This window comes from Eurypyga helias, unplaced genomic scaffold (genome assembly GCF_000690775.1).
Source record: "Eurypyga helias isolate BGI_N326 unplaced genomic scaffold, ASM69077v1 scaffold15873, whole genome shotgun sequence".
Classification (NCBI taxonomy): domain Eukaryota; kingdom Metazoa; phylum Chordata; class Aves; order Eurypygiformes; family Eurypygidae; genus Eurypyga; species Eurypyga helias.
Window position 1 is genome coordinate 7,648 of NW_010243227.1, and position 27,339 is coordinate 34,986.

At 42.2% G+C, this 27,339-nt stretch overlaps 1 protein-coding gene across 1 annotated transcript; it reads left to right on the forward strand.

Annotated features, from left to right (window-relative positions):
• The first annotated feature begins 66 nt into the window (after nucleotides 1-66).
• LOC104507900 (clathrin heavy chain 1-like) lies at nucleotides 67-27,339 on the forward strand. Its single transcript, XM_010149334.1, is given in 32 exon segments — nucleotides 67-268; nucleotides 4,314-4,582; nucleotides 4,855-5,016; nucleotides 5,803-5,916; nucleotides 6,728-6,901; nucleotides 7,180-7,377; nucleotides 7,786-7,986; nucleotides 8,102-8,254; nucleotides 8,900-9,022; nucleotides 9,765-9,902; nucleotides 10,107-10,271; nucleotides 10,668-10,848; nucleotides 11,214-11,377; nucleotides 12,103-12,228; nucleotides 12,549-12,691; nucleotides 13,302-13,409; nucleotides 13,411-13,519; nucleotides 15,246-15,368; nucleotides 15,784-15,929; nucleotides 16,320-16,503; nucleotides 17,057-17,249; nucleotides 17,733-17,890; nucleotides 17,986-18,150; nucleotides 18,560-18,667; nucleotides 19,034-19,201; nucleotides 19,288-19,437; nucleotides 20,237-20,368; nucleotides 20,700-20,810; nucleotides 21,368-21,538; nucleotides 22,298-22,519; nucleotides 25,467-25,542; nucleotides 26,556-27,339. Coding segments are annotated over 32 exon segments (4,908 nt in total). The 5' UTR covers nucleotides 67-111; the 3' UTR covers nucleotides 26,672-27,339.

Sequence of the window (27,339 nt, forward strand, 5' to 3'; positions counted from 1 at the left end):
AGAAGCTTGAGAAGCTTCAGTATGGGAAGGATAATAAAGCACTCTCTTCCCTCTTTCTAGCTCCAAAATTTGGGCATTAACCCGGCAAACATTGGATTCAGTACCCTAACAATGGAATCTGACAAGTTCATCTGCATCAGGGAGAAAGTGGGCGAGCAGGCACAAGTAGTGATAATTGACATGAGCGATCCAACAACACCTATCAGACGTCCAATTTCTGCCGAAAGTGCCATCATGAATCCAGCCTCTAAAGTAATTGCGCTAAAAGGTGAGTAACCCTTTATTATTGCAGTAGGAAACCTCCTCTTTAGCTGTATTACTGCTTGCTCTTAAGCTTAGGGGGTGTGTGGACTCAAGAAGATTGGATGGTCAGATAAGAATTCTTGCTGCATGCTGTATTTCTGGCAGTGGATTTTTCAGTAATCTTTGGATGATTTACCTCCAAGTAGGCTTGGCACTGCAGCCTTTTGTTCTCACTGAGGACCAGGTCAACATATGGTATACTTGCCCTTTAAACAGGTGGTGTGAACATAACGGATGCTTGTGGAGATGAGTAGGGCTACTCTTACCCTCTGCTCTGTCCTGGCCCTTTCCTGTAGCTTACCAGATACCAACAAATTGTCATACGGATGGCCAGTAACTGTTAGTCTGAATGTACAAACATGTTAATAATCACGAGATGTTGCAGATAGAAGACCTCTGCTTATCAGTACCTGTGGAGTTGATGCTGGCTTTAAGTAGCAGTCTGAGCTCAAATAATTTTTAATGCATCTCTAGCTCTCCTCTTAAATGAGAGACTTCTGGTGTTTAATCTCAATAACTGTTACTGACTATGTACTTTCCTTCCTGCATCTTATCTAAACAGATGGTGAGTGAACTTTGTCATGACATTTCATGTTCGGTAGTACAGAATGGTCAAATCTCATAAAAAGTACTGAACTTTAAGGGTCCCATTTGACAGTTCACTTCATAGCCAAGTGGGGAAACTTAATCCTCAACTGATATTATAGTGCAAATGTTCTCCATTGGCTCGTTGCTAACAGTTTGGCTGCTTTGACTATTGACTGTACCAAGTGAAGGAGAGATGTGCGCTCTCACTGTTCGTGTGTGTGTATATAATGGAAGTACAGTTGATAGACAAAACTAAGTTGCAATACTTTTATGAGAGACCTCTGCTAGCATGTCCTGTGTGCTATTCATTTCTGCCTAAGTGTTTTTTATTGTGAAAAATCATGGTGAAATTACTTAAGGGTCCAAGAAGTAACTGCCCTCAGAACTGGCACGAAACCTGCGTCTTCTGGTCTTTGATCTCAGGCATTAGGGAAAACTAATGTGTTGTGTTTGACTTCAGCTGAATCACCGATTCAGCTAAGATCTTTTTACATCTTGCAAAGGACTGCCTTACCTGGCATGTGGGTGAAGGTAAGAATGAAAAAAGAATTTCAGATCTGTTCAGAGTTCCCTGTCCATAATCTTGGACTCCTTTAAACAAGCCATATTGGCAAGGAAAGTGCCTTCACTACATTAGCAGTGCTTCATCTAGCTCTCAAAAGGTGACTGTATCTTCTGGTTTTAAAATTATCCTACTAACTGAATGGATTATCATCAGCTTTGAAGAATATAGCTTTATTCCTGCCAATGTTAAGACTTGCTCAAAAGAAGTAATATTCTGCCCATGCAGAGTGAATAAGCTTGTCCTCAAACATGATGAAGATGTCACATTGACATGAAAATTTGTGTTGTCAGGTGTTGCAAACTTAATGATCTCTTCTTCTATCCGTAATCTAATGACCAAAGGGTTGGGGAGAAAAGGGGATGAATAGAGCTATCTAACCAGTGTGTTACCCACAGTAACCAGCAGAACTACAGTGAACTGCACTGAAGACAAGGTTTAAACCAGTCCGTCACTCCAGACTTTCCCTGCTGATTGACTGAAGCTTCAGTAGCTAAAACTGTTGCATATTGTGACTGTGTGCCATGATTGGGAGTTGCTCAAAATCTGAGGATTATTGAGCAATAAACATACAAACCCACTCTCAGAAAAAGAAATGAAATGGTTCTTGATGTAAACTGAAATACAGTATGCACAATTTCATTTCTGGATTGCATGTGGCATTCTCCTGGTGTACCAAGATTTATGCTTTGTCCTTGTGTTCATCATTCTCTTGCTTTGCTGTGTACTGAGAGTACTCCTCAGTGTAAGTGGAGAATGCAGCACCCAGGGGTGCTTCCATTCTTTGTGGAATGGAGAAACTTCGTGCTCCAGTGAACTGAAATGTAAATTCTTGTGCCAGTGTTCAAAAAAGGAATCTGCTTACTTGACTACACCTGTAGAGAATAGTCCAAGTAGTCTGATCAGTCTGGTAGCTTAATCAGAAAAACTTACATGGAGTAAGTTTTACATGGAGTCTGGCTTTTTGTCTCAGAAGAAGCTTGGCCTAGGAGAGTGTTCAGCTAAACATAAGACTCAAACTCACACTTGTCCTCACTGTGACTTTACAGCAGGTTCTGCTCTCTTAATCCAAATAACAGGTTTTTGTAGTTTAATTATAGTTTAGAATTCTGAAGCTTGAATCTGAGTTGCTGCACTAAAGAAATAGTATTGCTATGGCTCTTGTGGCCCCCAACATCCACAACTATCTGCCTGATGAAGCTTCCAAAGCCATTTCCAGCTGTAACACAGCAGTCAGATTTAGTCTAGAAAATACACAAACATGAGCTTTTAGCTTATTTTAGTATTTTACCATTTTTTTCTGTGCTTTTAAAACTAGGAAGGACATCCTGCTTCCTTTTCAGCAGACTGACTGGGAGCGGTTTCTGTATGCACATACTGGTATTCCTGTTTAGATGGTTCCTATAGACCTTCCAGAACTACTTGTCTGCCTTCTGCATGCGAGGCTGCACACTGTGGATGTTCCCAAATAGGTCCCTTGATAGCACCAGTCCAGCGGTTGTCCAATACATTAAACATGCTGTTTTCCAACTATCAGTTTACAGCGTGGTGTTAGGCCTGGGATTATGATGTTTGTATAATACATTAACTGCATGTGTAGAGCAGGCAGCTTTTGGTCCCAGGAAAGCTAGTAAGCTGTCCTAGGAACTAGTTGATCAGGTTAACAGTTCTTTATCTAGTTAATCCAGGCAGCATAAATGCTGCATGTGGTATCTGAAGTCTTGCATTGTCTCTTGGCACTGCATTAAACTAATATGATCAATTTGCTGTATAAATTATGCTAAAAACGTTATAGAGCGTTAGAGATACATATTAACTTGGGGGTGGTATCTCTTGAAAATGGTTCCTCAGTGGCCAGCAGCCTTCATCTAGTAGAAGCACTTCCCAGTAGAAAGAATACCTACCAATTTGACAGTCAGAAGTGTTACTAGCAGGGAAAACACTTCTGAAACGTGTTTAGAAATAATGGCATTACAAGCCAATGCTTTAGCAGTCTGAGTGGGTGTCTTGTGAACAGAAAACAATATTCCTAGGGCTGAGTCGTTTCATCTGCAGTGAAGTAAAACATCACTTTGGCTTCCTGAGATGAACAGAGTCCTTTATTCTTTATAGGTTGGTTCAATTAATATTAGTTTTAATAGCCTACCCTTACTAGCTGCTTCTGGTAGTTAAAAGGAGTACTAAAGTCAAGCTTAGACCTGCAGTATAGTTACCCAAATAGTGAAGCAGTAACCTTAACTGGAACTAAAGCTCTGAACCTTTCTATAATCTTTCCGACCTCTTGACTGTCCTCTTCAAAAGGCACTTGTATGACCGTTATACAGAGCCCATCCATCTCCTAGTTAAGTGCACGGTTCAAGCTGTGGTCTTTGGCTGTCTCAGGCTGTTTTAAGTCTCGTGCTGTTGGACTTGGTCCACGTCATCTACAGCAGCTACTAAGTGGACACAAACTGGAACCATTCTTTCTATTAATTATACTGAATTACATCTACTAGACAGCTATAACTTGGTATAGCAGTGCTGCTACCTAAACCAGAATTTACACAAGCTTTGTGGCTTAGACTGTCTTTTTAACTATGGTTTCTAGCTAGTCAAAATGTCTGTGCTTGTCAGTTGTTGGTTGGAATGTCCATGTAAGTGTCCATAAGGTGTAGACTTTTTTCTTCAGGGATGATAGAGTTTGGGGGTGAAGATGGGACTCGAGTCAAGTATCGAAGGAGACTCAGATGTGACAGGACACGAACCCTGCCTGTAACATTGCTGGAATAGCAAGTTAAACTGGGTGCTTGTAAATAGGCAGACTACAGGATGGCCATTGTGGTAATCTATCTGTGATGTTTCTTGGGTTTTGTTGTACTAGCTGGGAAAACACTTCAGATCTTTAACATTGAGATGAAAAGCAAAATGAAAGCCCACACGATGGCAGAGGAAGTGATCTTCTGGAAATGGATATCTGTGAATACAGTTGCCTTGGTGACAGAGACAGCAGTCTACCACTGGAGCATGGAGGGAGAATCGCAACCCCAGAAGATGTTTGACAGGCATGCTAGTCTTGCGGGCTGCCAAATCATCAATTACAGAACAGATGAACACCAAAAATGGCTGTTGCTGATAGGAATTTCAGCACAGGTAAGTTACCTGGAAATAGCATTCTGTGAAAACAGTCGGGGAGAGGTCTGTCTCCACTGCACTTAATAGCTGCTGTGTTTTCGTAAGTTCAGTTTCTGTAGATCAAAAATTCAAAAGTATCTTTTGTGTAAGAATAACCTGACCTTCAGAGCAGTTAAAACATTGGAGGAGGGGATGAGAGGCATTTGCTGGTTTTTAGTTTACTGTCCCAAAGGTCTTGCTATAAACATTTGAAATTGTATCTCTAAAAGCTGACCTTTCTTCTTTTGTAGCAAAATCGTGTGGTTGGTGCAATGCAGCTGTACTCAGTTGATAGAAAAGTCTCCCAGCCGATAGAGGGCCATGCAGCAGCGTTTGCAGAATTCAAAATAGAGGGAAATGCCAAACCTTCCACCCTGTTCTGCTTTGCTGTGAGGAGTCCTGCAGGGGGCAAGGTAAAGTCTGCAACGGTGCTCCTGTGCTGCTGTAGCAGAGCTTGGTGCTAGCAGAACCTCAGTGATCACACGGTAGTGTGTGCTGAGAACAGCTGGGGAACTGTGTGCACAGCGTATTTGGTCAGCATTAAAGTGCATTCTTTCAGTGAGATGGGAACTGCAAAAAGTCTGGGTTGCTTGGGTGAGACAGACGTAAGAACAAACAGCTGCAAGGAGACCTGAGCTCTGGGTGTTCAAGCATTAATTTATGCCCAGGTGGTGTTTTGTGTGTATGAAGTTAAGTCATTGAGCAGCCTCTTACGTCTTGAATCCCGAACAGAAAGAGACTAGCTAAGCCGTAGTGCTGTAGGTAGGTTGTTCCCTTCAAACTGATAGCGGAATTCAGTAGCAGTTGAATATGCCACAATTGCTGAGCAGTCTGTAAGGAGCTGAGGTAGCACTAAAATATCCTGAGCTTTCTAGTCTTGCCTTGCACAAATTGTTGATGAATTGACAAGTCTCACTCAAAACATCTTGAACAAGTTGTCTTGAATAGAAATACAGTCTGTTTTCATAGAAAGCATGAGGGTTTTCTTTCTCTCTTTTTTTTTTTTTTTAAGGTTTTTCTGGTTTTTACTGTATCAAGTTCTGGAAAACTTGTCCCTCAGACTGTATTGGTTCAGGATTGGGCAGGTATTCATCAACGAAATGTGGCAGATGACTTCAGTAGCATATCTGAAGAGAGGAAGTTCTTTCATGTGGCTGTACTTGCAGGCAACCTTGTGACATGTGCTCTTTTCTTCCTAGCTACACATAATTGAAGTAGGTCAGCCAGCAACTGGAAATCAGCCATTTGTTAAGAAAGCTGTTGATGTGTTTTTCCCACCTGAGGCACAGACAGACTTTCCCGTGGCAATGCAGGTAAATGTTTGACCCTTCCAAAAATCAACCTTATAGCCTGGCAAGTAGCTGCCATCTCTGTCTTAAAGAATGCTTTCTACTAGGGCTTTGCTGTCACTCCTAGTTCTGAGAGGTGGGGTTAATAGATTTATGGGAGGCGGGGTGGACATTAAAACAGTAGCTCAAACACAAATATATAGGGTGTTCCAGTATTTGTCCAGGTATGTCAACTTAGGGGTGTAGTTAAACAAACTGTTTGTGTGGCAGAATTCGTGCAGCTTTGTGTTTCAGCTTGAGGCTTAATTAACAAAACTTCTGGAGACTTGGTCCTAAGTGGAAGTACTTCTTTGTCTGAAGACCATCTTGGCTGGGAAGCCTCCCCGGTTTAAATGACTTGACACCTAAATAGGAGCACTCAATAGCTGAGCTTGGTTTAGGTTCTGCTGGTGCTTTGGGTAGGCCTTGTTGGAAAAGAGTGGGATTGTCTCAGTAGTATTTCTGAACAGAAACTTGTACTGACATATCTAGACTAGAATGCTAATAATGCTCAAACTTCCTCTCTCAGCCTGGCTCGTTAGGATGAGGGGTATGTTCTTTACTGCAGATGAATCTTAATTTCCCTTCAATCTCTCTATTCAGTGGAGCTATAGCTCCAAATGTCCAGCAAAGCTGTTCATTGCTTTGAGTCTAAGGAAGAAGCCCAAAGCTATATCTGTTGTTAGTGTCAGTGCAAAGGCATGTCACTGCAGTACTACCTCGTAACTAGGCAAAAGGCAGCTGTCTTAACTATTACAGTCTTAGTCTTGACTAATAAAAACTCATCTTTTGGCAGATTGGAATTAAGCATGGTGTCATCTACCTGATCACAAAGTATGGCTACATTCACATGTATGACTTGGAGTCTGGAGTGTGCATCTACATGAACCGTATTAGTGCTGATACTATCTTTGTCACAGCTCCTCATGAACCTACCTCAGGCATTATTGGTGTGAACAAAAAAGGACAGGTAACAAATCCAGCATTCTGTTCTTGAGTTTTGTAAAGCTCAGATGGAATCTAACAAACCTAATGAGTGACTTGATGCAACAAATGTCGTGGAAGGGAGCAAGTAACTATTTGATTAGTCAGTATTTAACCTCTGTCAGTACACAACTGCCTGGGGAGGACCTTGTGTTTTTAATAATCACCTTCACTGATGGGCTGTATAGCCATCTGATTGCTGTATTTCATAGTAGTTGTGGAAATGACAGTACTTCTCAAAAGAATGCCTTTTGTCCTTTCCAGGTGCTTTCTGTATGTGTTGAGGAAGACAACATAGTGAACTATGCTACCAGTGTTCTCCAGAATCCTGACCTGGGGCTGCGTATGGCTATACGTAGTAATCTAGCTGGGGCAGAGGAACTATTTGCCAGAAAGTTCAACACGTTGTTTGCTCAAGGAAGCTATGCAGATGCTGCTAAAGTAGCTGCATCTGCACCAAAGGTAATGTGGGTTTTGTAGTGAAAAAAATGGGAAAAGAGGTGCCATATCAGAAGCTGGAAAAGTCCTTGAATTGGTACAGGCACTCCCTAGCAACAACTAAAAACACCAGTGTTATCAGTACTCTTCTCAGCGCAAATCCAAGACATGGCCTCGCACAAATTCAAAACATAGCCTCACACTAGCTACTGAGAAGAATATTAATTCTGTCCTGGCTAAAACCAGTGCAGGTGAATAACTCCAAAGGTAGAACTTGAAGTCTTGGAGTTGCCATAGCTTAGTGGACTTGCTTAGCTCATTTGGGTTTCAGTACTTGACATTTGAAAACTAAAATACTGGAATACTAGCCTTAGTTCTCTGTTGTTTGGTTGCTAATTAAGCATTGCTCCTCTCTATCTTGTGCCTTCTCAGGGAATTCTTCGTACCAGTGATACAATCAGGAAGTTCCAGAGTGTACCAGCTCAGCCTGGGCAGGCCTCTCCCCTGCTCCAGTACTTTGGAATATTGCTTGACCAGGGCCAGCTGAACAAGTTTGAGTCTTTGGAGCTCTGTCGCCCTGTCCTACAGCAGGGCCGCAAACAGCTTCTGGAGAAGTGGCTGAAGGAAGACAAGGTGGGCTCAATCATGAGCTTAATTCTGTTGTCTTGTAACAATTGTGAACAATACTTCTGTTGATACTACATCTATGAATTCTTCTGCTTGACAAAAATGCTATTTCTGCCTTCAGCTGGAGTGCTCAGAGGAGCTGGGAGACTTGGTGAAGACAGCTGACCCAACCCTTGCACTCAGTGTCTATCTTCGTGCTAATGTGCCAAACAAAGTGATTCAGTGCTTTGCTGAAACTGGTCAATTCCAGAAAATAGTGCTATATGCTAAAAAGGTAAAGCTGTTTACTGCACCTGCTAGACTCTATCTTATGTTTAACCTGTGCATTCTGAAGTTATCTTCTGTGAGATAAGTTTGATCTGTCACTTAAAACTGATAAGTAGGTAAGATTGAGAAACACTGTTTCCTTCATTGTCGTAGTGTATGACTAAGATCTGAGCAGTCTGCAAAAAAATAGATTTAAAATATCCAGAATTTTATGAACTTTGACATTAATGGACTGGCTGAGGCTTATTCTAGAGAATAAAGCTAAGATTCCTCCTAAACTCGTAAGACAGGCTTTTTCTTTTTTTTTCCTTTTTTTTTTTTTTTTTTACCGAATTACAAAACAATTTGCCCTATGTCCACTTGAAAGTCCAAGACCTTACTTGATAGTGCCTTAAGACTGTTGAAAATTTTGTTTCTACGAGTCTTCCTATGTAGCAAGAAAAATGCCCTGGAGCAAGTTCAGGTACTCTGTAGGTGAATACTGAATTTCTGCGTCAACAGACAGGCAATGCTTTTGTCTGAGAATCCTTGGAAGGTGAGGGGTGGGCATGGCAACCTCAGAGCAGTTCATAGTGCCTCTGCTAAAGAATCTGAAGGCTTAAAAGATGTGTAAAGCTTCCCAAAAATGCATGACTATTTCTGAAATCTCTAGGTTGGCTATACCCCAGACTGGATCTTCTTACTGAGAAGCGTGATGAGAATCAGTCCAGATCAAGGCCTACAGTTCTCTCAGATGCTGGTACAGGATGAGGAGCCACTGGCTAACATTAACCAGGTGATGCCTACAGCAAGAGTACTGGTCTCTTTCTAGACAGAGGTAATAGCATAGTACCATTTTAGGGACTGGTAAGGCCAGTTCAGGTCTCTAGTTGGCTTGGTTAGAAAAGTGACTGAACTATCCTAGTCAAGTTTGGTTACCATTAAGGTTTAGAGGCAAGTGTGCTCTCAAGTTCTTGTGAAAACTTTCTGGTTTATTACTGTAATATTGATAGTGAATCTGCTACAGTCTTGTTTTAAGCAATAATGAGTGTTACTGTCTATTTAGAAAGCTCCTACTGTTGGCTTCAATGGAGCATACATCAACTCTTCCCCTGGAGAGAATTTACAGGAAGACAAAGAAAGAAACCCAAGTTGAGTGCTGGCTGACAGTGGCCACTTCTGGTCAAATGTAGAGAGAAATAAGACAAAAATCTGCATTAGTAAATAACTGAAGCTACTTAGAAAAAGTCTCAGCTGCTCTTGTAGCAACTATCCCAACAGAAGAGAAGGGATGGGATTTTTATGCTGTGTTTGAAGTGAAATAGAGTGGGTGGCAAAATCTGGTCCTTGTATTCTAGAGAAAAATAAAACAATGTGCAACTTATCTCTATTACCATGGTAGTAATCCTGTGAAAGGAAAGGGAATATGGCATGCTAGGTGTGTGATGAGCTGCCTTCCTAGCCAGGCCGTTAGTATTTACAGATAAATGTGTCTGTGTCTGTACAGACCCCTTCTCTAACTTGACTAATCTCAACAGATTGTGGATGTGTTCATGGAGAACAGTCTTATTCAGCAGTGCACGTCGTTTCTGTTGGATGCCCTGAAAAATAACCGCCCTGCAGAAGGCCACCTTCAGACTCGTCTCCTGGAAATGAATTTGATTCATGCCCCGCAGGTAAGACCTGTTAACCTAGTTAGTCCAAAAAGTGAAGGACAGACAGTAGTAGGCTTGCACAAGAATATGATGTCTGATACTGATATCTATAAAGAATTCAGCAACATCGAAGATGTAATGAGTCACTGCTGTGATTTTCCAACAACTTTTAGGCTGAGCTGCTGTGATTCTTTGACAGTCTGAATATGAAATGTAATCTCCTAGGTTGCAGATGCCATTCTTGGAAACCAAATGTTTACACACTACGATCGTGCTCATATTGCCCAGCTGTGTGAAAAGGCAGGCTTGCTCCAGCGAGCTTTGGAACACTACACGGATCTCTATGATATTAAACGTGCTGTCGTTCATACTCACCTCTTGAATCCTGAGGTAGGTCTCTTGTACAGAGTAGGCAAGTGAAAGCCTAGGGGAAGTGGCCACTCTGGCACTTCCGTAGCTGCGAAAATCCCTGCAGCTGCAATAAGACGGTTCATAGGTACCAAAGTAGCACGTGTAGCTGTGATTCAAGAATATTTGTCCAGTTGGTGATTAAACCATAATCTGTATGTTTAATGGCTTAAATCCGTCCCGGGTTTCCTAGGTGGGCATTTCAAATCTTCCTTCCAAACTGTGTTTTTATTGTAAAGATGGTGAGTATGGTGTGGTTTTTGAGTCTTGGGTGTTAGCACATGGAAGGCTTCTCTCTAGTAGCTGGCTGGTTGGCACATTTTAGAAGTCAGTCAAAACCTGTATAAGTTACAGAGTAAAATTTCTTTCTCTTTGCAGTGGCTTGTGAACTTCTTTGGCTCCCTCTCAGTGGAAGACTCAGTGGAATGTTTGCGTGCCATGCTGTCAGCCAACATTAGGCAAAACCTACAGCTCTGTGTGCAAGTTGCTTCTAAATACCATGAGCAGCTTGGTACCCAGTCTCTCGTGGAGCTTTTTGAATCTTTCAAAAGCTATGAAGGTACAGTATTAGAGGGAAGCAGTTTCCAAGGAAGTGCTACTTGGTTGAAACTAATAGTAAGGATTGTAACTTTTGTGGGAAAGGTACTTGTCACATGGCTGGACCTTTGGGTGCATTTATCAAAGTGAGCTCGTAACAGTGAGTTCTAGGGATAGCTTTATTCTAATCCTTCCTGAACGCTTTTGAGTAAAGATCAGAAAGAAAGATAAAACCTAAAAGAAGGGAAAAAATCCTTGTGATTTTTCCTGCAGTGGAATGAAAGCTATACTCAGCAGTGTTGAACTGTCATAAGCTGAAGCCTGTAACAGTCTGCACTTGCTCCACTTACCCTTCTGACTATGTTAAAAACATGTGACTCTTTCTAGGACTGTTCTATTTCTTGGGTTCCATTGTAAACTTCAGCCAGGATCCAGATGTTCACTTCAAGTACATCCAGGCAGCTTGCAAGACTGGTCAGATAAAGGAAGTGGAAAGAATTTGCCGTGAAAGTAACTGCTATAACCCAGAACGGGTGAAAAACTTTCTGAAGGTAAATATTCTGTCCAGTGGATTTCAGCAGTCCTCTGTATGTTTTGCTTAGCAGCAGTACTACAGCCTTCTAATGGAGGGAAATACTAACTCTAGGTTTAGCTGGCATGGATGTGAGTCGTCTACTCTGTAGCTGGAATGGGAGTCTGATCCTATTCCAGGCTTACAATAGGGCCTTCTAAGCTATCTCTGGGAAAACAGACCCAAATTCACTATCCCTTTCAAACTAGTTTGCATGGTGTAACTTGTATCCAACTCATGAATATACTGTCAGCTGACAGTAGGTAAATCCAGTTTGGCAGAAGGCAAGCCTGTGCTCAAGGAGCTTTATCAAGGATAGTGGCTAGATGAAACTTAGTAAAACTGGAGTTAACCTGTACAAAACACTCTGTGTATTTTGTGACTGGCAAAATGGCAGTTGAAGGCCACTTCACTTTGCATTAAGTTCTTGGCCTGGCAGCTGTCTTCTGAATTGATCTGTGAATTGATAGTTGTATCAAAGCTAGAGATGTAGGCCTAATGCAGCGCTTCATGAAGAGACTGATAGACTGGCTACATGATATTCATAGTAGATAACTTGCTTTTGAAGTCAGTTGTCTGCTGGTCAGTCCTCAAGTTGAATGTATTGTCAATGCTAGTGGCAAGGGGACTCGGTCAGACTTTGCTGCTTTGAAAATGCTTCAAGAAATGGTGTTTGTTTACTGGTTTTTTTTCCACAAAATACAGGAGGCAAAGCTCACAGACCAGCTTCCTCTGATCATTGTCTGCGATCGATTTGACTTTGTTCATGACCTGGTGCTCTACTTATATCGCAATAACTTGCAGAAATACATAGAGATCTATGTACAGAAGGTAAGGAGAACCTGGTTTTAAGCTCTTGCTCTTTTTGTCTTTAGAAGGACCTTCACCTTTCAGTAGACTAAAGCAGAATCTGCAATGTCTCTTTTATACTCACACTTCTAGTGCAGAACCTCTTCAATAAGCATTTGTCTATTACAAACCTGTAAGTATAGGCTTTTTTCTGGAATGTATATACAAATGTGTTAATAACTTAAAATTCACTGCTCTGAAGCATAGTTTAAATTGTTAACTAGGATTTCCTCATGTGAAAGACTGGGGGTGGGTTATTAGTAAAGCTAATAACTACTTTTAATGATGATGGCTTATTCTAGGTGAATCCTAGCCGTATACCAGCCGTGGTTGGAGGTCTTCTTGATGTGGATTGTTCGGAAGATGTCATTAAGAACTTGATCATGGTGGTTAGAGGCCAATTCTCAACAGATGAGCTGGTGGCTGAAGTGGAAAAAAGAAATAGGTAACAAAAATGCATCTGTAGACACCAGTGTTGGGTTTTCCTGACCCTGGCTACACCCAAATTGGATTGGATGCAGTTTTGTTGAATGATACAATAATAATATCGGTTTATGTTTGTTTATAGAAAAGCAGCTTAGATTTGCAAGTCAGTCTCTTGATTATTTGGGCCATATAGGAATGCCTGATGGCACTGCATTATGAAAAACACGACTTTTGAACACTTAAGTTCCTGTACAGCTAACCATGGGATGTGCCTTTGGAGTAAATCTGGATGAAACTGTCTTGACAGTTTTGTTGTAGGCACACAGAAGCTTGTGGCATTAGTTTGTAGTTACCTGTAAAATTAACTAATGGCTTTAAGCTTGAAGAGCCAGCTAATAGAATGGGAGTTGAAAGGAAAGATTGCAATACTGTGGCATCTGTAACCTTCCCTGATGTTAAACTGATCTGGTTTCTACTCATTTAAGGCTCATTAAAATTAACTGGCTGTTCTCTCTCTGCTTTGAAGTCTGACCAGCAGACTTGCTTGAATGGGAGGCCAAGTATTAATGGGTAGCTGTCAAGCATACCTCAGTCTGACTTACAAACCTATAATGTTTGTTTCTTCAAAGGCTTAAGTTGCTGTTGCCATGGCTTGAGTCAAGGATTCATGAAGGCTGTGAAGAACCTGCAACTCACAATGCCTTGGCCAAGATCTACATTGACAGTAATAATAATCCAAAATCCTTACTATGACAGCCGTGTAGTTGGCAAATACTGTGAAAAGAGGGACCCTCATCTGGCCTGCGTTGCTTATGAGAGGGGGCAGTGTGATCTGGAACTCATAAAGGTTAGCAAAACTGCATTTTAAACATGTTAAAGAACTACTTTCTGCCTGAAGTGGAAGCCTAGCTGGATATTTGTCTAACACTTGCAGAACCCTGTCTTGCAGTCTCACTTAGGAGCTGAGGTAGGCAGGATTCTCCTATATGGAGACAGTACTTTTTATGCTGATGAGAGCTCTTATGCCATATGTCAAACTAAAATTGTGTAACTCTGCAGCTTTAAGGTACCATTCATGTCTTTCATCCACTGATTCTGCTCAAAATTAAATGAGCCTTAAGCACTTGATGAGCAGAAGGGCCAGGCTGTCATCTCATCTGTCTCAACAGTCAGAGGAAAAGCTTCCCTGAAATTAGAAGGGGGGTTGTCATTTTCCCTTATTGTGGTTGACCCTTAGAGTTGCTCCAATACTTAACTAGAAATGAGGAAAATAAATGTTGACAGTCAAACTGCAAGGACTTTTTCAGACAGCATTCCTCTCGTATCTTAAGCTTGTTGATTCCTGGAACCTCCTTTGGAAGTTCAAGGGCAAGTGGAATTCACAGGGTTCTCCAAGCATGTCCCAGCTCAAACTGGACACCGGAGCCTAATGCCAGATTGTAGTGCTTGTGGCTGCTGAGAAAGAAAACATTCTCCTCCTACCTGCACTTCTGCACTGGTGTATGCAGAGAACATCAGCTGTGTAGGGATAAGAACTAGCTTGTTTTGCCCTTTTTCTCTGGCAAGGCCCTACCCTATGTATGTATGTTGGAGTAATACCTCCTCTGAAGCTGTTTGGGAGGAGGGAGGGAAAAGAAAGACTGGCTACATTTGGCTGCTTTATTTCAGGATAGGAAGGTAGCTGAGTTGTTGTTTTGCTAGGATAACCTTTAACATTCTGGTTAGCCATAAAAACCTGGCAGTACCAGTTTCTTCCTTGACCTGATGTTCTGAGCAGGTGTTTCTGGTTACGGAGAAAAATCTTGCTCCTGTAAGAACTCCTCTTGAGACATTGCTCCCCCCAGAAGAGGGCTCCACTCCTGCAACTAGTAAATGTACAGTGTAAAGCAAAGTTGTGCTAATACTAATTTGCTTCCAGCCAAGTACTTGAGATTCCAAGAGCTACTTCAGATACTAACAAAACCTGACCTGTTGGTAGAAGACACAATAGGCCCTTCAGGTTTCTACTCTTCCAGTTGGAAATTGAAGCTAGTGGTACTAATAGGATCATAACTCATAACTCTTCCTTGGTGCACTTCTGTAGGAGATTTCACATTTATTCTGTACCTTAAAATATTAACAAGGGAATCCAAGCCACTTGCTTCTGTGAACACTTCTAGGGTAACGCTAATGACACCAAATACATAACCTATTTCTAGCTTTAAACACTAGCATGGTTCCTCACTTCACTACTTAACACTGCCCAGGCAAGTGGCTCCCTTTCTAGGTTTAAAACTTAAGTTCTTCAGGCTTCTGCAGGTCTTCACTTCAGACAGAAGCAAATAGTTACTGTGAAGCTACTGTCACAGTATTTGTGTCGGGCAGACCCAAGAGAAGCTATAGGAATTCTGCTGGAGACCTTCTCCATGAGCCTTCCAGATCAGAGGTTGGGTAAGAACTTGTCTGTGGCATTTAGCATTGGTCAGCAATTAGTTCTAGTCAGTCTTTGGGACTGACTCATTTATAGTTAGCTAAACCTGTCGTGTGGTACTAACCCTTAACATTAATGGCCATTTTTGTAACTTCTCCTTCAGGTCTGCAATGAGAACTCACTGTTTAAGAGTGAGGCTCGCTACCTGGTGCGCAGGAAGGACCCTGAGCTCTGGGCAAACGTTCTGGAAGAAAACAACCCCTTCAGACGGCAGCTTATTGACCAGGTACAGCACAGAGGCTGAACATCCGGTGTGAGGAGACCTCAGGATCTCTCAAACATTATGTAGCATTAAAGTAGCTGTCTGTCCCCACAAGGTCCCTTGAGGCCCCATCTTAACCATACAGAAATCTGTAGGAATTTGAGTGGCAGGTACTAATTCTGATTTTCATTGTCAGAAAATTTAGTTACCAGTCAGATATTTCTGCCCTGTGGATTGACCTACCTCTGCTGAATTTGCTCCCTATACATACCCAAGGTGTGACTTTAATAGCTATATCCAATATAGAAGTAGCTCGCTCTTGCTGTCTGTGGAAAAATACTCCTAAAGTTCTGAATCCTTCATTTGTAGGTCACTGGAATAGTTTGGTAAATATCTCATTTGAGGAAAACACTTAATACTTCCCTGCATTAAATTCCAGGTTGTCCAAACAGCTTTATCAGAGACGCAGGATCCGGAGGAGGTTTCTGTAACTGTGAAAGCTTTCATGACTGCTGACCTGCCTAATGAATTGATTGAGTTACTGGAAAAAATTGTCTTGGATAATTCTGTATTCAGTGAGCACAGGTGAGAGGAGAACTTTTGTCCACAAGTTTAGCGTATTCAGTGCCTTTGTTTAGGTTGTGACGTGACCCAAGTTATTTGTGAGCTTCTTGGTTGCAGGACCTAGGCACTGTTAAATGTCTAGAATCAGGTGAAAAAGCAGAATTTAAAGTGCTCTCTGCTTTAAGAACTGAGCTAGTTCACACTATGCAGTTTGCAGTGATGTGTTGAGTGAACACTGATATTGATAAGCAGTTTCTCTTTGAAGGTGAATGTCAGTGCTTCTCAATCTGGGGATGAAAAGTTGCTGCTAGTGACAGCAAGCAGATGTATTTTTTTTACATGTACAGTACATGTCCCTTAAGCAGTGCGTGGTAACACCTGCTTATAGCCTCTGCCTTCTGTGACCCAAAGGAATCTCCAGAATCTGCTGATCCTGACGGCCATTAAGGCTGACCGCACTCGTGTGATGGAATACATCAATCGGCTGGATAACTATGATGCCCCTGATATTGCAAACATTGCCATCAGTAATGAGCTGTATGAAGAAGCCTTTGCTATATTCAGAAAATTCGATGTTAACACTTCAGCAGTTCAGGTGAGGCGTGGTTCCTGTGTGAAGGTATAGAATGCTACTGATAGAGAGGATGGCAAGTGTGCGGTTATATCGCTTCTCAAGGAGTGATTGTCACTTAAATCACTGAGACCTAAGGGGACAGTTCCTATATGTTATCAAGCTGCAGGGAGAAATGGGATTATGTGTGAAGAATAGCAAAATAAAGTCAAAATTACTTCAGAGGCTGATCTGCTCAAAGTAATCAAAACCTGTTGGGGTGTTGCACTATACACTTGGCGCGTGCATGCTGCATTTGACTGAGTCTGACCTTGCAGACTTGTACTTGACAGATGCAGAAGCAGCAAATGCTACTAAGCATTGTCCTACGCCAGCATTACTGACTTCTGTAAGGCAGAGGAGAAACAATGGCAACAAGAGTCTCATTGCCTCTACTTCATTGGACAGAAAAGGCTGTTGTAAAAGCAGTTAGCTTTATATTGCTTACACAGAACAGCATGTGCACTTGAAGAGTTCTGTTAGAAAGAACAATGGTATAAAGCTTTGATTTTTAACTTGCAACTTCAATTTCAAACAGGTGCTGATCGAGCACATTGGTAACTTAGATCGCGCTTACGAATTTGCGGAGAGGTGTAACGAACCAGCAGTATGGAGCCAGCTAGCCAGAGCGCAACTCCAGAAGGACTTGGTGAAAGAAGCCATTGACTCCTATATAAAGGCAGATGATCCATCTGCCTACATGGAAGTTGTTCAAGCAGCTAATAGAAATGGTAAGGCAAAGCATCCTCAAACTGAAGATTGTTTGGATATGAGCTGGGTTATTGCATCCACATTGAGTGCTTCTTGAGCCTTATAAAGTCTGTTTCAGAAGAAATGGGAGCAGTCAGTACATGGAATGGATAAGTCAGTGTTTAGGGAGATTCCTGTCTTGTCTGTGTTGCTACACCAAAGATGGACCTTCCTGTGGAGATAATTTGGACTGTTACCTAAAATACAGCCAAGTATAATGTACTTATTAGCTGTATTATCAAAATTGCTTGCCAACTGGGTTGTAGAATAGTTGCAAGAAGCTCAACCGTACATGGAGGTGACTCAGTGTGTAGCAGGGAATTCCTTAACTCAAATGCATATGGCTTAGTGTCATGGTGGAGGAGATCCTTGAGACTGCTAGTGAAAACTGTTCCTAAGTTGGGCAAGGTGAGTGATACAGAATGACTAAACAGAGGATCTTAAATATCTGTTCTCTCTTCAAGATAACTGGGAGGACCTAGTCAAGTTCTTACAGATGGCCAGGAAGAAGGCCAGAGAGTCTTATGTAGAGACAGAACTTATTTTTGCTTTGGCAAAAACTAACCGTCTCTCAGAACTGGAGGAGTTTATTAGTGGCCCTAATAATGCCCATATACAACAGGTATGTCTTGATCCACAGTGCCCGTGTATGACTTGCTGCTTAGCTGACTCCTGATTCTTGCCGTTACCCTTGTTTACCTTGGACTCCTCATGCAGGTGGGTGATCGCTGTTACGAAGAAGGGATGTATGAAGCGGCGAAACTCCTCTATAACAACGTATCTAACTTTGCTCGCCTGGCATCTACCTTGGTGCACCTTGGAGAGTATCAGGCAGCAGTGGACAGTGGCCGCAAAGCCAACAGCACAAGGACTTGGAAGGAGGTAACTTAAACTCTTGGTTTTAATAGTCTGCAGAATGTGCTCCACTGTTGCTTTAGAGCATAATTGGACTCCTTTGCTCTGTCAATAATGTGGGAATTAAAGGAGTGTTAATTCATAACTAGTTACGATTAGCTCTGATAGCAGCTTGCCAACTGGTTTTGGCTACAGAGTATGTTTGTAGCTCTATAACCTGTCCTCTTGCCCAAGATAATAAAGCTTAATTTTCATTGTAAAATGAATGGCAGAGATTTTAACTCTTGAGCAAACGTTATGGAAATACGTATTTGGAACTGCAGGTAAGCCTCAAATTCGGTGAAGCTTTGCTAATTAACTTCCCCTTTAGTATAAGGAGATTAAGTAAGCATTGCAGTATTCTCCTGTTAAATGACTATCTGCTAACTCATTACAGGTATGCTTCGCCTGTGTGGACGGAAAAGAATTCCGCTTGGCACAGATCTGTGGCTTACACATAGTCATCCATGCTGATGAACTGGAAGAGCTGATCAGTTACTACCAGGTTAGATCACCGTTAATATCCTAGAAGACTTTAGACAGCACTTGTACATACTTGTATCTGCTAGTAAAGTAGGCATAAATTAAATGTGATACCATGTGGGGCTGATCTTTAAATTCATTCTTCCTACATCTCCATTTTCTAATAACTGCATGCCCCTTTTCTGTAGTAAAAGGAAGGGTGATAGTTTTCACTGTCCCTTCTCTTACATTTCTGTTGCCTCAATGGAATCATATCTTGGAAATCTAAGCACTCTCATTTGGAGAGGAAAGCAAAGCATGTTGAATTTCAGTGAATATGCATTTTAGTGACCTTTAAATGCCAGTTGGTCATGAATTTGAAATTAATACTTATTTTCCAAACATCCAGGATCGTGGCTACTTTGAAGAACTGATTGCCCTTTTGGAAGCTGCTTTAGGCCTGGAACGTGCTCACATGGGAATGTTTACTGAACTGGCTATCTTATACTCCAAATTCAAGCCTCAGAAAATGAGGGAACATCTGGAGCTCTTCTGGTCTCGAGTTAATATTCCAAAGGTATGCAGTAAGGCAGCTGCACTGCAAGGAAAGGTGGGAAGCTGTCAGTGAATCAGACTAACTGGTTGGTTTGTTTGTTTGGTCAGGTGCTCAGGGCTGCAGAACAGGCTCATCTCTGGGCAGAACTTGTATTCCTCTATGACAAGTACGAGGAATATGACAATGCAATAATTACTATGATGAATCATCCCACTGATGCCTGGAAAGAAGGGCAGTTTAAAGACATAATTGCTAAGGTAAGTAACAAGTGACTCAGAGCGCCAAAAGTTTCTTTCAGAACAGAGGCAAAAATGCACAACAAAATTGCTGTTTAGAAAATGAGTTTGCTTAAGCTACTACTCAGTTTTCCTGCTCTTAAAACAACTTCCAATCAGTTTAGCACAAGAATGAATCTGATCTTGTACCCTTTATTTTCTGCTGTGCCACACATCCTGTTGAGTGGCAGCAGCTAGCACAGAATGTTTTCAGAGACTGCTCAGGATCATAGGTCACAAGCAAGAGGCATAACCCCTTCAATACCTTTGAGCTGACTGCTGTCTTAGTTTGAGGCTGAAACAGTTCTTGAAAGATCGCTGCGAATGTTTCCGGCGTTCAGGGGGCAGTCCCATGAATAATGCAGCGGAGAATAGCGGATTGATGAATAGGTTACACAAGATTTGAGACCGAATGCATTCTTATTGGTCTTATGGGTTTCAAGGCAACAACTTAAAAGGCTGGTTAAGAGTACAGCCTTTATGAGTTCAAAAAATGGTCGCGTTAACTCTAGAGGGCTGCCTGTGCCAGGATCTTTTGACTGTGGATGGGATAGAATCGGCTTGTACTACCCCTGGTAGCTTGTGACTTCAGTGTCTGGAAGCAGATGGCACAGCAGTTATAAGATTGAACAGAAATTCTGCATGTAACACTTCCAGCCTCTAGAAGGAACCTTAAGCTTTTATTTAAGAGTCAAATAACCCTTGTGCTGAGTTAAGTGATCCAGACAAAGCGCTTAGGTTTACTTGTGTTTGAGGTACTAACTAGCATCAAACCATGCAGGTGGCCAATGTGGAGCTGTACTACAAAGCCTTGCAGTTCTACTTAGACTACAAACCTCTGCTGATCAATGATCTCCTGCTTGTGTTATCTCCACGACTGGATCATACCAGGACAGTCAACTTTTTCTCAAAGGTGGGTGTTGGAGGTGGTAAATGAATAAGAAATATTAGTGCTCAAGTTCAGACACTTCAGGCTCTGGCTGGAAAAAGGGTTGACATCTGTCAGCTGGCTTTGCCTCCACTATAAAGGACTGAAAAGCAGCCCAATCCTGGCTTGGTAGGGGAAACACTGCAGGGGTTTGTGTAACTGGCTTAGGAGGCTGTTTTACTTCAGACAATACCAGATGTTGTGTGAAAGGTCCTGACAGGCAGCACAAACTCTCGTAATAACAAATGGGGACCTGTTTTGGGAGTATGAAGTGTCAGAATCGGTATACTTAACTTTGGAAACATCTTCGTTTCAGGTTAATCAGCTCCTTCTAGTAAAGCCTTATCTACGTTCAGTCCAGAACCACAACAACAAAGGAGTTAACGAAGCTTTAAACAACCTTTTAACGGAGGAGGAAGATTACCAGGTGAGCCCCACCGAGCAGATTGCTAGGCCTGGGGGATGCTTCTCCAACAAAGAGGCCATAGTTTGGCTGTTCCCCATCTGATGCAGAGTAGAAGAGAACTTCTGCAATGTAGTGGTAGTGGGGGTGGAATCAGACCCCTTGTGGGCAGGAGTCTTGGAACACTATGATGATCTGCAAACACAGTTATTTCTCCCTCTCAGAACAACAGATTTCACAAAGGTCAATATCAGGTTTGTACTCTACTGGGTAACACTTCTGTAAACAGATTTGCTTCTGGCCCATTGGCTGCTATTTGGGAGACAAAACGTATCTTCTAAAGGTAATGAGCTTTTCTGTTCTGTCAGGTGAAGTTGGTATGACCAAGTCAGCACCTTGCTCTGTTAAAAATCAACTTTTGGAGAGATACATGAAACATTCAGGGTAGAGAAGCTGTAGCTATAGCATCACCATCCAGCGGGCAGAACCTAAACGCTTGTGTGCCATGCTTAGATACTTCTCTACTGTAGTTCTTGCCTGCTACTGTCTGGAGGCGTGTATAACGATCCTCTCTCAAACAGGGTTTGAGAGCTTCTATTGATGCCTATGACAACTTTGATAACATAACGTTGGCTCAGCGTCTGGAAAAGCATGAACTAATTGAATTCAGGCGTATTGCAGCATATTTGTATAAGGGTAACAACCGCTGGAAACAGAGTGTGGAGCTTTGCAAGAAAGACCGTCTGTATAAGGTGAGTTAATGCAGCCTTTCTCCCTGACGGTCAAAAACCTCTGAGCTATGAAGCATAGATCTCCTGGATACTGAATGTGTTTGGTTAGTGTCAAATCTGCAGTTCTGATTAGTCTTAGCCCATCACTTGAAGTTTAAGGAAAGGCTCTTAGAGCAGAAATGTTTGCAATGGTAAGTGCAGATCTTAAATCTGATCTCATACTGTTACCCTGTGCTTGGGGATCTGTCTGTCAATCAGTGGCATCCGTACAGTTTTCTGTGTCAGTAGAACTGAAGACTTGCCCTTGTAAGGGTACAGATGAGACATGATTACAATGGTATAGTCTTCAAGCCTGTAGTGAGTTCACACAGGCCAGTTTCTGACTGTAGGATAGTCTGCTGTCTTGTTGCTTAGCAAGCAGTTGATGCAGTAATTTCTTCTGCTCTAGGTGATGCTTAATACCTAATGGTGAGGTAGGTGGGATTCCAGAAAGATTGTTTATCTTCTCTGCTACAAAATTAAGCAGAACCTCATCAGGCCACTTCAGGTACTTAAGGAAAGCCTGCTGGATAATACTAATACAAGTACCTGGGGTGCTGCAAAATAAAAGGACTCCACTGAGTGTAGGTACTGTAGCTTGGCTCCTACAGAACATGCCTGGTGTTAACTTCAGAGTATGTTAGATACCTGGTTTACCTTCTAGCACTAACATGCACCTAAGGTGCAGAGCAAGATGCTGACAGGCAAAGGGTCAAGCTTAACTGTTGTTCTTCTCTGTAGGATGCGATGCAGTATGCTGCAGAGTCCAAAGATGCAGAACTAGCTGAGAAGCTGCTTCAGTGGTTCCTGGAAGAAGGCAAGCAGGAGTGCTTTGCAGCCTGCCTTTTCACATGCTACGACTTGCTGCACCCAGATGTAGTCCTTGAGTTGGCATGGAGGCATAACATCATGGACTTTGCAATGCCTTATTTCATCCAAGTGATGAGAGAATACCTTACCAAAGTGAGTATTGCATAGGCGAAAGAGTTAAGACTTCTAATCTGCTGGATAATTAGCCCTGCGCAAGCCAAAGTTCTTCGCATGTATTTGGAATATCGTTGTTCCTCATAGAATTAAGACTTCTATGAAGTTCTGTGGGTTTGTTTAGTTCAGGCTAGCTAGCAAAATTTATAAATAGATGCCTTGGGACTTGAGGTCTAGTTAAATGTTTGTTTTTAACAGCAGGCAGGAGCAATGGTATGCTTTAGAGCAGCTCCATCGTTGAAGCTGAAAACGCGGTGAGGACAACCCGTATCCGTTGTTACTCTGTGTAACTATAAAGTACTCTCTGTTTTCTTGTTACAGATAATATAGCTTTTGAGTAGCTAATAGTGCACACTGTTTCTGCATCAGCTGTAGGAGTAGGCTGCTGAAGATGGTATGTTTTTTAATGGAAAACAGAACTTCAGATGCATAGTCTGGCTGTACAATACTGATACCAATAGCTAGCCCTCAGCCGAGGGAGAGATGCTGATCATGTGTGGTCCTGAAATGCTTATCTCATAGAGCTCTAAGATAAGCCAAGATCCTTCCTTAAAAGGCTCTAGAGTTGCACAGTACATCACAGTAAGGAACTTCATTAAAATGAGTAATTTAAGTGACTGTTTCAGGTTGCCTCTAATCAGTCATGTTAAGTATTCCCCTCTGAATTTTCTTGCAGGTTGATGGGCTGTTCTATAAGGTGACACTCTGATTTCAAACTCTTTGTGTTCATTTGTGTCCCTCAATATCCTAGGATTCTTTTACAGGAATCTAGCTGTAGCTTCTGCCAGAAGAGCAGTGTAATTTTAGCTCTAACTCATTTCCTGTTCACTTTCTAATGCTAAAAGGATAACTATTCACAAGCAACTTGAAAATCCAACCAGACTCTGCTCCTCTTCCTGGGAAACAGAAGCAACTGATTCAGTCCACTTGATTGTTTGGGCTCCTGTTCACTATATCACAGATATCTTGTGGTAGGGAGGATGTTGTTCGTAAGTCAACAAAAGCAGTTGCCACATAACAGAATGTGTTCTAAGTGCAAATTTCTTGTTACGCCATAAATTACAGACATGTGCAATCTTTCAGGCCTGGTGGGTTTGAATAGTGGCATAAAGCTTCTGTAAACTCCTTGCCTGTTAGTATGATGAAAGTACTTGCACAGATCATAAACTCTTCTTCCTCCTCATATTCCACTGAAGAGAAACTTGCCACACAAGTTCACCTGAACTTTTCCATGTCAGGTTTAGGTCTAAGATGATGGGTTTTAAACTGCTGGTTGGATTTACAAGTAATCACATGTACTAAATACGGGATAACCTGCCAGAAGGAAAATCTGCATGGTGAAAGTGGTTTACAGTGGAACTAATTTAGTCTGTTGAATTAACGGCAAAACATGGATTTAGAGAATGGGCTTTGTAAGTGTGGTATGTCTAAAACTGTCATGTAACTAACTTCAAAAGTACAAAAGAACAGACTTATCAGTGGGGTGTGGACATCTTCCAGAACGTACCTTTCTTTTGTGCAAAAAGAGATGCTAAAGCACAGAATAGCCTGTGCCCCAGAAGGAGCCAGGCACAGAAAGTACGATAACACTCATTTGGAAACATTCTGACCAACTTCACTTCCAGGCAGTAAATCAAAATCAGGCAGATGTTTAGGCTTTCCTGGAGAGCTGCTCTGGTCCCTTCTCAGGGCGTCTGAGCAGCCTTGCTGTTTCCCCGACAGAGGGGGTAGCTGCACTTCTGTGCGAAGCTCCGTAACGAACGCTTCAAGAAAGAGGAAAGTCTAATCCAAGAGTGGGAATCCCAGGTCCTAAGTAGAGCAATATAACTAGTTTGCAACTGGTAGCTCTCAATTGCTTTTAATCTGGGTAGCATTTGTATCACTGGTATTTAGAGTTATTCTGGAGAGCTGTTAGGCTGACAGCTGTAAATGAACCAGTTAAAGACCTACTGCCGCTCAAATTATTGAGTTGCAAACTTCAAAAAGTCCAGGAAACTGTTAAACACCAGACCTAGATAATATATCCGAAATATAATAGAGGCTTTTAAGACCAGATATGATTCTTGCACTGGGAAAGGAAGATGGGGAGCAGCTGAAAATACAACATCGGGCAAAGTGCAGGTTTGCCCAGCACGTTAGTACTGCCTGTGTCTGGATGTGGAGCTGTGTCATTTGATGCCCTGCAGTCCTCAGCCTAAGTCCCAAGGGTTCCCTTAAGGAAGACAGAAGTTGCTAAACCTGAAAGAAGGAAGCACTGCCGCCTTTTCGGAGTACTCCCTCACCCAATTCAGAGCTGCGTGCAGGGCTCCTGTGTGCGGTAGCACTTCCACAAATGAGTGTTTAGCATGAACAGAGCTTTATTTGGCACAACACTGGAGTCTGTATAAAGCTGATACTACTCGACCACTTCCCACAATGGTTCTAGAGTTTCCTCTAAAATGAGTCTGTGAATACAAACAGAGTTAAACCAGTACTCTGCAGCCCGGATTAGGCTGTCCTGCTAGATAACATCAGACTACGGATCTGAAACGTTTGCAGATACCTGGGTGCTGTCATTGAAGGGAAAAGGGCTTTGCAGATCAACGGGTAACACTTGAGATGGTCCTTTGAACTGCCGTCTGATGGCTGGCTTTCTGGGTCAGAGAGTTAAGGGACTAGAATAGGCCCCCAGGAAGTGCCTCACTTGAAGGTAATGGTGGTCTTTCTCAGCTGCATTTGACAGCTGTTGTTCATTGCAGTAAACCTAAAGGAGTTGGGAGGGCAGGTTTACAACATAGCTGCCTGGGAACACGCAGATTTTCATAGTCTCCGACTTGAATTAATAAAAGAAACACTTGATAGCGAAGGTACCAGGCATGAAAAGCCTCATGTGATGGTGCAATTCCTAGACAAGGCCTTCATACGTCTCCTGTTCGCTTCAATGTAGGTGGATAAACTTGATGCTTCTGAAAGCCTAAGAAAAGAAGAGGAACAAGTAACTGAACCCACTCCAATAGTATTTGGTAGGTGAAAGACTTGGTTTTAATTGATTACCTATTGTCACTCTGGTCTCTCTTTGGGAAGGTGACGTAAGTGGCTAGACCTCCAAAGTAAACTGGTTTTAATTAGATGGTGAAATGGTTGTCTCTGCCAGATGAACTGCGCAAGTTGAAGTGACATCTCACTCTTACAGTACTTCTACCCTTCAGCTAGAGTATTGCTCCTCTTACGTGGCTCAGAACTCGAGCTTAGGAACAGTCTTTCAGGATGGTGACAGGACAGGGGATACCAAGGTGTGCACCACCTCAGAAGTAACTTACAGAGCATGCAAATTCCTCCTGTAGTTCCTGTCTAAGAGGAATGTTACCTGCTTTCTGCTCTTCCAAGTAGAAAGGCAGACTGGCTTTCTAGCTCACCCATTTTAAGACATGTGCAGCCAAAAAACCATGGCTGTCCTCAAGTGTGCCGCTATTTTAGAAGCCCTTCTGAAGAGGCATTCTGCTAACAAGCACCTAGAAGTGGCTGGTAAGGGAAGGATGTGACTGGTTCACTGATGTAAATGTTAACCTGCATTTAACAGATGCATGAGGCGTGTGTGCTCCTAGTGATAAAGACAAATCTGCCAAGGTACATTCAGGCCCTTTGCAGCACTCTCCAGATTAAGACCTAACAGACCTAACTATTTGCTTGAATTGCTTTATTTTCCCGTTTTGACCATGCATGGGTTAAATAGTTTGGCTTTTCAGGATGGTCTCTTCAAAACAAGCCATATTTATGATGCCCTCAAGATCAGTTGATAACTCATCTTCTGTCCAAGTCCTGCCTTGCTTTTGCAGTTTTCTGGTAGCAAGAGCAGACAGCCTCGGTGCCTGGGCTGTGCTGCATGTTGAATAATAGTGTGACTTGCCAGTCTGTGCTTGCCCAGTAGCTGTTTTTTAGCTAAAGTCTCCTAATCCTGTGCTGTAGTACAGCTAGCATGAGGGAAGCTTGGGTTCTTAAACTAACTTTGTTTTCTTTTTCCCCCATGCTTTTCTAGGCCAGCAGTTGATGTTAACAGCAGGCCCCAGTGCAGTACCTCCCCAAGCAAACTTCCCATACGGATACACAGCACCGGGATTCACCCAGCCGCCTGTTTATGGTTTCAATATGTAACTAGCTCTCTGACAGACCTTCACTGTCTCTGTTCTCTTCCTTCCCGTCCCTTTTTAACTTCTCCAAGAAGTGTACAATGGTCCTAAAGGCACAGATGACCTTCTGTTGGCTGAACACACTTGCTGCCTGGCTCAGTGAGGAGACTTCAACGGGATGCCTGTTACTGTTATTTATTGATTATTGTCCGGTTACATTTCAACCCCTGAAAGGCAGCTTTTGTTAATGACATTGTGAGACTCTTGTCTGAAGTTAAGGCACTATTTCACTAACTCATATAGCAATAACTGCTTGAGGCCAGGGGGAAGAGAGCGTATTTTTTTCTTTCTTTTGCGAAGCCCATTGAAGGCAGCTGGGAAATTGCCTGGCACCAAGTTGTTAAAGCTTTAGCTGAAGCTACGGAAGTAGCAGGGTGGTTAACAATTCAGTGGAGCATCTCGTAAATAATGAATTGTTGAAAGCTTGTGTACACCTGACTACCCCGGTTTATTTGCAGTCTTATGAGCAAAAGAAGATGGGCTTTCTAATATTTGTGCTCTGAATGTTTAGAGGAATATTGGGAAAGTTTCCTTTTCTGGACAATAATGCTGTTGGGGTTCAATGCTGTTGGAGTCTGTTCTATATTTTCTGGAGTAGATCCGAGACTTGAAGAAAATAAATCTTCTCATGCC